This window comes from Cantharellus anzutake (genome assembly GCF_015039405.1).
Source record: "Cantharellus anzutake strain C23 chromosome Unknown EI90scaffold_84, whole genome shotgun sequence".
Lineage (NCBI taxonomy): Eukaryota > Fungi > Basidiomycota > Agaricomycetes > Cantharellales > Hydnaceae > Cantharellus > Cantharellus anzutake.
This window is the reverse complement of record NW_024067034.1, coordinates 96,106-107,965: the sequence shown is the minus strand read 5'-3', so window position 1 is coordinate 107,965 and position 11,860 is coordinate 96,106. Positions and strand designations below refer to the sequence as shown.

The 11,860-nt window shown below is 54.1% G+C and overlaps 2 protein-coding genes across 2 annotated transcripts; both read left to right on the top strand.

Annotated features, from left to right (window-relative positions):
- Positions 1 to 7,868: 7,868 nt before the first annotated feature.
- Positions 7,869 to 8,788, top strand: EI90DRAFT_3081153 (uncharacterized protein; the record flags this gene model as incomplete). The annotated part of the gene is made up of 2 exons (XM_039061936.1): positions 7,869 to 8,160; positions 8,214 to 8,788. Coding segments are annotated over exons 1-2 (499 nt in total), but the record flags the coding sequence as incomplete, so codon positions are not given.
- A 927-nt stretch (positions 8,789 to 9,715) lies between these two features.
- EI90DRAFT_3282308 (mitochondrial carrier domain-containing protein) lies at positions 9,716 to 11,580 on the top strand (the record flags this gene model as incomplete). Its single annotated transcript, XM_039066895.1, has 9 exons — positions 9,716 to 9,797; positions 10,029 to 10,137; positions 10,332 to 10,395; positions 10,532 to 10,700; positions 10,771 to 10,897; positions 10,980 to 11,118; positions 11,187 to 11,315; positions 11,371 to 11,397; positions 11,453 to 11,580. 9 exons carry the CDS (start codon positions 9,716 to 9,718, stop codon positions 11,495 to 11,497), a joined length of 891 nt encoding a protein of 296 aa, XP_038910246.1. The 3' UTR covers positions 11,498 to 11,580.
- Positions 11,581 to 11,860: the final 280 nt, after the last annotated feature.

Below are 11,860 nucleotides of genomic sequence, written 5' to 3'. Positions count from 1 at the left end.
TCTCCGCGGGAGATCCCAGAGGTGGCCGCTCGGTAGGCAGGAGTGCGCGCGGCGCGTGCGGCGATCGGGGGAAAGGGGTTAGGTGTGTAGTGGTACATAGAGAAAAGGGAAATCGACCATAGAATAAAAAGAGAGAGAAAGGGGAAAAGTGAGGAAAGAGACTCGGGGGGTGATATCGGGGGAGCGGAGTAGGGTAGTGCGGCGCGGGGTGCGGGGTCGGGCGGGTGTGCCCTGACATCACCCCCCCCTTAAGCCGCTTCGCCTCGAAGTGGCTGGGCGGTTCTCCTCTCTCCCTGGGGCGTGGGGGTGTGTTCGATGGAACTCCTCAACTAGGTCGGAGGCGTGGGTCAGGTGGTCGCGCGTGAGCCATTGGTTTTCCGAGTGTGGCCAGCCTGTATACTTTACCAGGTATCGGAGCTTTCGGCATAGCCACTTAGAGTCCAGGATTTTCTCGACCTCATACTCCTCTTCTCCATCTACGAGGTCTGGGCCCAGGCGGGGGTTGGCGGGGCGTTCCGCGATTTCATCAGGGCGGTGCGGTCTGATGTTCGTCACGGATACAACTGGGTGGATCCCTCTTTGTCGGGCGGTGAGCCGGAGTTTGACAGCGGCGGGGGAGACGACTTTAACGATTGTGAAGGGGCCAGTCCATTTATGGTCCAGCTTCTTGGTTGGGCGATCGGTTGTGTAATTCTGGGTGCTGAGCCAGACCCGGTCGCCTTCTTGGTACGTAGGGGCCGCCTCGCGGTTCCGGTCATAGTAGCGGGCCATCTCGTCCGCTGCGTGCTCTAGCGCCGCCTTCGCCTCTTCCTGCATCTTCATCATCCTCGATGAGAAGGCATCGGCGGCTTCTACCTCAGATGTGCGTGTGGGTTCTGTCCCCATCCTGGGGTGTTGGCCGGTATCGAGCTCAAAGGGGGTACGGTGGGTGGAGGAGTGGACGCGGTTGTTATAGGCGAACTCCGCTAGCGGGAGCCAGTCCGCCCAATCATCTTGGCGGTGATTGACAAATACCCGAAGGTAGGCTTCCACTTCTTGGTTTACTCATTCCGTCTGCCCGTCCGTTTGGGGGTGATAAGGGGTTGAAGGGGTGAGCTTGACGCCGAGGAGGTCCGCGAGTTCTTTCGAGAAGCATGAGACAAAGGCGCTCCCTCTGTCGCTGAGGATTTCCTCCGGGAGGCCATGGTGCTTCCAGACGTGTTCAAGGAAAAGCCGCGCGATTCCCGCAGAATCTACCGTCGTCACCATTGGGATTGCGTGGATGCGTTTAGATAGGCGATCCACTACGACCAGCACGGCATTGTAACCCTTTGACTCGGGGAGTTCTCCGATCATGTCCACCAAGATCACTTGCCAGCGGCGAGCGGGGATCTTGTTCGGGATGAGCTTCCCCACTTTGCGGGAGGGGAAGGATTTGACACGGTTACAGGTGTCACATCCTCGTACGTACCGCCCGACATACTCCGCCATCCGTGGCCACCAGTAGTCGCGGGAGACGAGTTCCAGGGTTTTCCACCGTCCCGGGTGCCCCGTCGCCCGCGCGTCGTGGTGCAGCCGCACCAAGTCATGGCGGAGTTGCGGGTCTTTCGGCACGTATACTTTTCCTCTGTACAGAACCAGCTCTCCTTGTTTCTCCCATTCATCCGACCTCAGCATGCCCTCTCCTAGTTCCCGCATCGCCTTTACCACTTTCTCATCCAGGTCCTTCGCCCTGCTGATCCTCTCGAGGATGGTCGTCCCTTCGCCTTCCACCGTGACCGCCTCCGCCGCACGGGCCTCGAACCAGGTGGGTTGGAGGAGGGTCAACCCGTCGTTGTCGTCCTTGCCTTTCGGGTGGTCAGCGCGGCGCGAGAGCGCATCGGGTTTTCCCATGAGTTTCCCTGGGCGGTGGATGAGGGTGAAGTGGAATTGGGAGAGGAAGAGTGACCACCGCGCTTGGCGGCGATTCAGTCGTTGCGCGGTGCGGAAGTACCCTAGGTTGCGGTGGTCGGAGTAAACTTCGACTTTCTCCTCCGCTCCTTGTAGGAAATGCCTCCACTCCTCGAGGGCACGTACGATCGCGAGCATCTCCTTATCATACACCTCGTAGTTACGCTCTATGTCCGTAAAACTCTTGGACATGAAGGCTATGGGGTGGAACTCTCCGTCTGTCTGGAGCTGGGATAGGACCGCGCCAGTCGCAAAGTTAGAGGCGTCGCACTCGAGTTTGAAGTGGCCCGTATCAGTGGGGAAGGCAAGGACCGGAGCGGAGGTGACGGCGTCTTTGAGGGCCTGGAAGGCATGGTTTTCATCAGGTCCCCAGGTCCATGACTTGGTTTTGCGGGTCAGCGCATGAAGGGGGTGGGCTGTCTCGGAAAAGTCTTTGATGAACCGGCGATAGAAGTTGACGAACCCCAAGAAGGACTGTACTTCCTTGACCTTGGTTGGGGTTGGCCAGTCAAGGACGCCGCGGACTTTCACGGGGTCCATCGCGACGCTTCCCTCGGAGATGATGAGGCCGAGGTACTCGATCCGCTTCCGCTCGAACTTGCATTTTTCCGGCTTCAAGAAGAGCCTCCGCTTCCGCAGCGTCTCCAGGACTTCTTGGACGACCTTCCGGTGTTCCTCCAGGGTGGCTGTGAAGATTAAGATGTCATCCATGTAGCAGATGACAACCTCTCGGTCGATGAAGTCTCGGAGAATGTCGTTCATCATCGTCTGGAACGTCGCCGGGGAGTTACACAAGCCGAAGAACATGACGGTAGGCTCGAATAATCCCCGATTGGTCGAAAACGCCGCCTTCCACTCATCGCCGTCTTTGATGCGGACGTTGTTAAATCCCCAGCGCAGGTCCAGCGCCGAGAAGTACTTAGCGTTTCGGAGGCGTGCGAGGACGTCCGAAATGAGTGGGAGGGGGTATGAGTTTTTGACCGTGATTTCGTTGAGCTTTCGGTAGTCCTGGACTAGGCGCAGAGATCCATCCTTCTTCTTGACAAAGAAGACTGGGGCTCCCATCGGGGATTTGGACGCCCGTATGCGCCCGTTCCGCAGGTTTTCACGCAGGAACTCGTCCAGCTCCTTCTGCTCTGGTCGTGACAGGGGGAAGGTCCTCCCTCTCGGGAGTTTGGCATCCGGCGCTAGGTCTATCGCGTGGTCCCAGGGCTTCCGTGGGGGTAGCTGGTCGAAGGCTTCTTTCGAGAACACGTCCCGGAAGTCCTGGTACTGTTCTGGGACTAGCGTCTCAAACGGTGCGGGTTCTACTTCTGGTCCGCGGGCTTCCTGGGCCATCCGCTGAGATGGCGTCGTGGTTGCTCTTAGTTCGTGTCCCCACCCTGGGGGGATAATGGCGGCGTAAATCCCGTCCCCAGGTTCCACTGTGGGGTCGGAGTCGGCGTGTCCTCGTGCCGACTGGCAGGAGGATGGGCAGCGGGACATAGTGACCCTTTGCCGCGTCCAGTCTACCTCTGGGTTGTGGTGCAGCAGCCACGAGTGTCCGATGATGAGGGACTGTCGTCCGAGGTTTGCGACGGCGAAGCGAGCCCGCTCCGTGTGCCGTCCAAACGTCAGGAGTGCCTCTAGTTCCTTGGTTATAGCTCCATTCTCGTTTGGGGTGCCATCGACATTGCAGACGGGGATGGGTTGGGGGAGCGGGATCGTCTCAAGCCGGTGTTTTCTGACGAACTCGGGGCTTACGAAGTTCCCGGTGGCCCCCAAGTCTAGGAGGGCGGACACAGAGACAGTGGCGAGGGAGGTCAGGGTAGTCAGCTTTACAGCTAGGTTGAGGGATCTGGGGGGTTGTTTGGACAGGACGTAGATAGCGGGTGGCGGGACCGCTACTTCAGGCGCCGTGCTTGGCGTTTCTCTGTCCTTACTGTTCGAGGACGCGGTTTTCCTCTTTTTCTTGGCGATGACTCAGTGGAATTTGGACGTTGGCGCTGGTTTAAGCGCGTCACGGTATCTACACGAGCTAGTACTATCGCCTACAGGCGGCCGGGGCGCGTCCCTCACCGGTCGCCTTCTTGAAAATCCTCTTGGGCTTCTACCTCTTGCCCTTCTCCTCTATCTGTCTCTGTCCCTGGTTCATCCACCAATTGCCTCCTCAGCCCCTCCATGAGTGCCCTGAGGTCCTCCGGGTGCATCCGCCTGGCTCGGCGGGTTTTTGGCTGCGGGCAGTCTCGCGCGATGTGCCCCGGTGCGTTGCAGTTGTAGCAGAGGCCGCCTCGTCTTTGGTCTATCCTCGAGCGGTCGAGGTCCATAGGTTGCGGCCCTCCTCCCGCCACAGGGCGCAGTGCAGGGGGCGGCGGTGCGGCGGCAGGTTGGGGGCGCAGGGGTGCAGGGGGTAGACGGGCTTGTGGGAGGGTGGTAGGGAGTAGGGATCTCGCGGGTGGAAGCTGGGGCCTGGCTGGGGGGAGGCGGGGTTGGGTTGCTTGGAAGCGTCGCCACTGGTTGTCAAGGAGGGTGGCCTCGCGTTTCCACTCGGCCCAGGTAGTCGGCATGGGGCGGAGGCGGTAGATGCTTTCTCGGAGTCGGGAGTTGATCGCCTGTTCAAAGCGGTCTACTAGCCCTACATCTCCTAGCCGCGAGGCGGGGCCGAGGATCTCGAACTCTTGGATGACCTTGTCCACAGAGTCGGCGCCTTGTTGCAAGGTGGCCAGCTTCTGCCTGGCTGTGGCTTCGCGGTTCGGGTCTTGAAACATGGCGTCGAGTTCCGTGTTGAACTCGTCCATGGTAAGCCCGGGGGAGCCCGTCGTCAGCAGCGCGATGGTACGCTGCGTTGCCCATGCTCCCGCAGTCCCTCCTTTCATGTAGGACAGGACAAAGAGGATCTGGGACAGGGCGTCGGGAAACTCCGCCGCCCGAACGTGGAAGTAGATCCCGCATTCAGCCTTGAAGCGGTCAAGGTCTTCGGTTGCTCCAGAGAAGGGGGTGGGGGGGGCAACTTTAGGCGGTTTGGGTCTGGGGGCGGGTGCGGGCGTGGGTGCGGGCGCTGGCGCGGGTGCGGGCGCCACTGGGGGTTGGTTCTGGGTTTGGCTCTCTACAATAGCTTGGAGCTCTTGGAATCGGGACAGCAGCTCGTCATACTGCTCTTCGGTCACCATAGTGGGGGAGATGGGGGAGGCGGGGGAAATGAGGTTAAAGCCTTCTTCTGCTGTCAGGGACAGCTCCGAGAGCGGCGAGGTCCCGGCGCGAGGGACTCGATGGGACAGATGTCGGCTATGCGTAGCGGCGGTCCCGTCGCGGGGTGAGCGTCCCCGACCACTTGGTCTGAAGTGGGAAGTTGGTTTATCATTAAAAGGAAGAAGCTATGGTACTTACCTGAAGTGGGAAGTTGAGAAGAAGGCTGCTTCTTCTGTTCCCACCTCAGGCGCTATTATATACATGCGGTCAGGGTCACGTGGAGGAGGCCACGTCATCTCCGCGCACAGCCGCACCTCCCCGGGTGTCTCCGCGGGAGATCCCAGAGGTGGCCGCTTGGTAGGCAGGAGTGCGCGCGGCGCGTGCGGCGATCGGGGGAAAGGGGTTAGGTGTGTAGTGGTACATAGAGAAAAGGGAAATCGACCGTAGAATAAAAAGAGAGAGAAAGGGGAAAAGTGAGGAAAGAGACTCGGGGGGTGATATCGGGGGAGCGGAGTAGGGTAGTGCGGCGCGGGGTGCGGGGTCGGGCGGGTGTGCCCTGACAGAGCTAAGGTCAAGAGATCCAGTGGAAGTGGAGGTAAGACTAGGAAGGTCTGGGTCAGTCTCAATAGGAGAACCGCGAGGTGTGCTAGGCGACACAGGCTCCAGCTGAGCAGCGAGGGGAAATGAGAGAAGAAAGCTGGTCTTCCTGCTCGCTACTCACGGTGTAATATACTGTAGCCCACACACACAGCTAATCTACGAGGCACTGTACATACCAACAATCAATGATCCAGGTTTGTCTGGCTGTGTTGGATCATGGAACATGGAACATGGATCTTGGAGTGGGATCAGATCATAAGGCTGTACAGGGATCATGGATCATGGAATCTGGGTGATCATAGATCATGGAATCAGATCATGATGGTAAGTAGGCTGGAAGTGGCCAGAAGTGGGTGTACTCTGACAGGAGCGGAGGTAATCCAGAGGAGCGGAGGTGGTTGAGGGGGATGGCCATGGATGGATATGACAAATTTGGTCTATATATTAATTTGGCTATATACCCTTGGTGTGTAGTGCTGCATTGGGGGCTGAAAGTTTAGCTCAGTTTGTTCAGTTTCCTGCATGGTAGGGACTTGGCTGTGACTCATCACATGATGCCAGAGTCAATGCTCTTAAATTTTAATTTTGATATCGGATAAATTAAACACTCAGGGAGCTCATATAGATAATAGTCCCCTGTGTGCAAATATAGCTCTATGAGCTTTGACTACTTTGGGGAGCTCTGAGAGAAGGGGACCTGCAATTTCAAAGTACTGAAGCTCTGAGAGCTCTATGAGCTCTCAGGCCTCTGCATCCAGGTTTGCTGATGTAACAGCAGCTGAAGGGTCCATGTTGCATTTGTGGAAGCATCGACTGATGTTTTCTTTACCACAAAGTGGCGTCTGCAACACGGTGCACCGCTACACTCTTCAGCGAAGGTCCTGGTATATTCAGGCATGTGGCAAATTTTGTGCCCCACTGCAGCGATGGTTTTGGGGCATGACCTTGTCAGGGGTGCACAAATTCTTCTACTATATAGAGTCAATTCGGGTAATAATCCACGAATAACCAACCTGGCTAATATGCTGATGCATCGCCTTGATGACCGGATCTTTCCTAGCCATCTTCCTAGCCAAAGAGTGAATATGTCTTCCCAACGGGCCTCATCTCCCCCTCCTGGCATCGTCTTGTATCGTCCCCTAAACTCCTGCTCACGGAAATTGTTGCGGGAGGTTTTGAGAGCAATTTCGCGGTTGAACGACGCCAAACGGTGCACTGGCTGACGAGAAATTTCGAAATTTGTGAAATATCAACTACGTATTTTGGGATCGTGTTCATATCGCTGGTTGGAATTTCGGCGAAGAAAGGATCTAATTTGGAAGGTTTCATTCATTCTTGCAGTCTGGAGCGTGGCCATCACAAAGGGAGGATTAAATAGATCTGAAAGGCATAAAAGCGTGGTCTGGGCATTAGTTCTCCCCATCAGTTCCTTCTCCCCCCCTCGCTCTCGGAACCCCAGTCGCTACTCGCCTTTGCTGTCCTTGGATCGTCTCTCGACGCCTGGTTTGTGGCCATTCTGAACTTCTTTCACTCCATGCATCGAGGCCTTGACGTCCCACTCGTTGTCCACGTTGACGTTCCCCCATCAATCTTCCACCCTTCACTTGATACCCTTAGCGCGTTACTCATGTTGCCATTCGAACCATCCACGATCCTTCAAGTCCCTTCCTGTACAAGTTCCCTGCCTATTACGCAACAACTCTGACTTTCGGATGATCTACGCATGGGGCCCTCCGATGGGTGCGCAACCGCAGAGCCTGCCAGTTCCTTTTTCCCTACGCCCTTGCTCCCGGAACTCTTGTCGTCACCATCCTTGCATCATCAATGTCTCGTTGGTAGCCACTCAAACCCTTTCCTTTCGCGAACTATCGGATCCTGAAGCTTTGGGTCATATCCAGGCTGCCAATTTTCACTTATTGGCGCACCCAAATCTACAAAAGAAATGCCCCTTCCGCCTATCCAACCGACTTATGATCACAGCTCACATCTTCATGCAACCCGTCGCGTCTGCTTCGGCGAACTGCTTGTGGGTCAGTTTTACCGGGTATCGGGTCTACACATCCTGTTTCCCCTCTGTGACTGTTTGGGCTGCCGATGGACTCCGACGACCCGTTGCATACCTTATGGATTTGACGCGCCTTGCAGGTTCCATGGACAGAGGGGAGTGGAAAACAAAGTTGAGTACGGGGACCCATACACACCCCTTTCTATCCAATGGACGCACGGTGAGAAAGAACGACCCACCTTCCTTTCTGCCCCACCATGTTTCTATCACCGCATGCGCTTTCCTCGGGCCGTTTCTCTCAGCCTTTCGGTTTGGAGCACCCCGTCGGCAAGCTTCTTTCTGTGTATTTCGTCTTGGATCTTTCCCTTCCTGTGTAGCTCATCGATCAGTGTTATACCCTATTTCTGGTCCATACTTCCAACAAAAACGGCGAACACATCACTTCCGTCATACAAATAGTACGTACCATGATTTTCTTTTAGCCAGCAAGCAATTGAATTCGTTCACGCAGCAGTATGTCCCGTTATTTCGGGAGAGTGGGAGAGGGGCACTTTTGCGGGATGCCCTCGTGGCGTCGGTATGGACATGTTCCCACAGGCGCTTGCGCCTGTTGTTCATGCCCCTTTCCTGTTAGGGTGCGAGCCAGTTGGGTCGTATGGTATCCACCCGACAGGTTTGGCCGTAAGTATCATTTCCCCTCTCATATTGAAACTCATGCTGACATCCTTACATGTGCAGGAATATCTTACGTCGCCCTCATTGTTGGGCAAGGAGCAAATTTAATGGTAAGCCGGTCAGGTCCACTCGTGTATTTTTCGCCACTAACATGATTACGCCACTAGTGGGAGCTTCCCCTACATTAGTCGATTTGATAGCTCAGCTTCGCCATATGGTACGCTAGAGGCATGTTAACTGTAAGTACAGTTCTGGATTCGTGCAGTGATCTGTTCCACTGTTTCACCTATCCTAGCAGACGTGTATTTATCCAGGTAGTTGTGTACAATTAATATTACTTTTCATTGCACTGTTTACGAGAGACGGTGCCTATTGAGCTCTGCGTTACTTTCGTCTATCTGGTATCCACCCAACAGGTTTGGCCGTAAGTATCATTTCCGAGACTCATGCTGACATCCTTATATGTCCAGGGATAACTTATGTCGCCCTCATTGTTGGGCAAGGAGTCAATCTAATAGTAAGCTGATCAGGTCCACTCGTGTATTTTTTTCGCCACTAACATTGGGTTACGCCACTGGCGTGAGCTCTCCTGCATTGGTTGATTTTATGGTTCAGCTCCCCCATAGAGGCACGATGACCGCAAGTACAGTCCTTTTCTTATGCCTAGATTCGTGCTGAGTTTTGTTCCACCTGGGAGGCAAACCCACACCGAACGTTCCATATTCTATGCTGAGTCGGTGAAACACCCGGCAATTGTTGGTCTTCTACGTAGCCCCTTCTCATTTCCATTATATTAGCCCTCAATTCTCATTACACTATCCGCTAGAGACACGATGTTTGCCTGTACCGCGCGTTCTTTCGTGTTTCACCTGTCCTAGCAGACGTGTATTTATCCAGCGTGGCTGCTAACAGACCTCAGCCTCGCAGCCGACACGAACGTACGATGTAAACTTATTGAAGTGTGCCAATGCTTGCACGCGGGCCACTAGCATTGTCTTTGTGGCCTAGCTGAACATCCATGGACCGCCGAAACGACTCATCCCCTTCGGCAAGAGGAATCACGCGGTTCCAACAGCCGGCTTAGCGGAGTTGCCCGAATTTATTCGTTTATTCGTTCCCACCCCCCAAGCCAATTCATTTTCAACGGTTCCCACAATAACCGGCGAATCAAAGCTTGCTCCTCTTTTCACTCCTCTCTCTGTTAGGTCCTAGCTTCCTGTCTTGCTGTGATACTACCTTAGGGTCCCCTCATCCGGATAACCGGTCTTAGACTGTTTGCAGTAAAATAAGTAGATCATAGACGCGTATCGAGGAAAGCACCACTCCGTGTACAGGAAGATGTCAGAGAAGAAGCAAACTGCTAGTTCTATAAAGTCATTTATCTCGGGTGGATGTGGTGGTGTTGCGGCTGTACTCGTTGGTAAGTGCGAACACTGTAAACTGAAATGTGACAAAACAAATCCGGGCCACTAACTATCTTACATTTACCACTCCTTGGTGCGCGCGCCATCATTATGTGATTATTGCGCTCGTCCCTCGCGTTCGCTGTGGTGACTGACTCATTATCGACTTCGAATGTGCTCCGGATCCGGTTGTGAATGGGAATCTCATTCTGAACGTCTAATTTTTCTTTAAACACCGCTGCTTCTAGGACACCCCTTTGACCTCACGAAGGTCCGACTACAAACTGCTCCGCAGGGGACATACACTGGTGCGATCGATGTTGTGAAGCAGACACTTGCCAGGGATGGGCTAAAAGGGCAAGTTCATTCTATATTTCCTATCCGAACAAGAATTCCTGTGAATTGCGGAGGGGTCACCCTTAGTGAGCCTGATTGGTTCGGCATTGAGAATGGTCATGTACGGGTGTCGGGGCGACTGATATCTTGACTATTTACTTTTGGCGTGAGACCTGTTGAATGATGGACTGACTGAAACGATGCCTGGTCTTCAGGATGTATCGAGGAATGGGACCGCCTCTCGTTGGAGTAACACCCATCTTTGCTATTTCGTTCTGGGTATGTTTACACTCATCTTCCTCTTTCGCCCTCCGCTCTTCACTGATCATTCCACTTTCTGCAAACAACCCCACCCCCACTTCTTAACTTCAATGAATATACCTATGCACATCACTACTACTGACCGTAACAACAGTCATACGACCTGGGGAAGAAGATCGTCTATTCTTTGACACCTAATCGGGCCAATACTAAATTATCAACGGCGGAATTAGCCTTTGCAGGGTTCTTCTCTGCCATCCCTACAACCCTCGTCGCAGCACCAGCGGAACGAATTAAGGTCGTGTTGCAAGTGCAAGGTCAAGGTGCATTCGTGCCAGCAGTTCCCTGGTAATATTCCGGGTAATCAGGTTGCTCGGTATCTATTTCTTATAGGCACGGCTGCTACTGCATATAACGGGCCTATCGCTGCCGTAAGAGGGCTGTATAAAGAAGGGGGGTTGAAGAGTATATTCCGTGGTTCGGGGGCGACGCTAGTCCGTGATGGACCGGGTAGCGCTGCGTACGTCCAGTTGTCCTCTTTCCCCCGCTCCTCCCTCCGTCTTACAATGCTAATTTTCGATGGACACTTTATGGGAAAATAGCTATTTCGTAACATACGAAGAATGCAAGAAAGCACTCACACCTGCTGGATCGGACCCTTCGCAGTTGAACCTGGGTGCCGTGATCGTTTCGGGTGGTATGGCGGGCGTTGCGATGTGGTCTTTGGGTATTCCTCCTGATGTACGTCAGTCTTGTCCCTCTGGGCGATATTTAGGACTCATGATCATTACCGGGGGACCGCTTGATAGGTGATCAAATCACGTATCCAATCCGCACCGCAGGGAACATATAGCGGATTCATCGATTGCGCACGGAAGACAATCGCTCAGGATGGAGTGATGGCGCTGTTTAAAGGGTTTGGTCCTGCTATGGCTAGGGTACGTTTCCTCCCTTCAATAATGATGGTCTATGATTTATCTTTCGTGTGATTAGGCTTTCCCGGCTAACGCAGCTACTTTCGTACGTTCTCTTTCATCTAGTAACATACTTACCTTACACTGTTGTTTTTCTCAAGCTCGGTGTGGAAGCATCACTGAAATTGATGGACAAGCTGTTCTAGCTGCATATATGTCTCAAGTGATCAGATACGATACTTAGATAATATACACACTCGAGCCCCCCCGCAACTTAGAGTGCCAATGCTGCTGAGGTTCATTCACTAAGCACTGGAAGCGAATGACAGTCCGGCTTGCAAGGAGAAAACCATAGGACCAGAATCTTTTCAGCTGCCAGTGGTACGAATACTGCTGTCGGTATGTCGTGTATGATTGACGGCCAATTGACGGCCTTGAACCTCTGCCAACCCCCGCGGTATTCAAGATTCAAGATTGGCTCTGAGATTCCGACAATTGTTTTAGCGAGGTCAACCAGTAAGAGATGTGATGGTTGTATGTTCTCGAGATGGCTAGTGAACGCAGTCAAG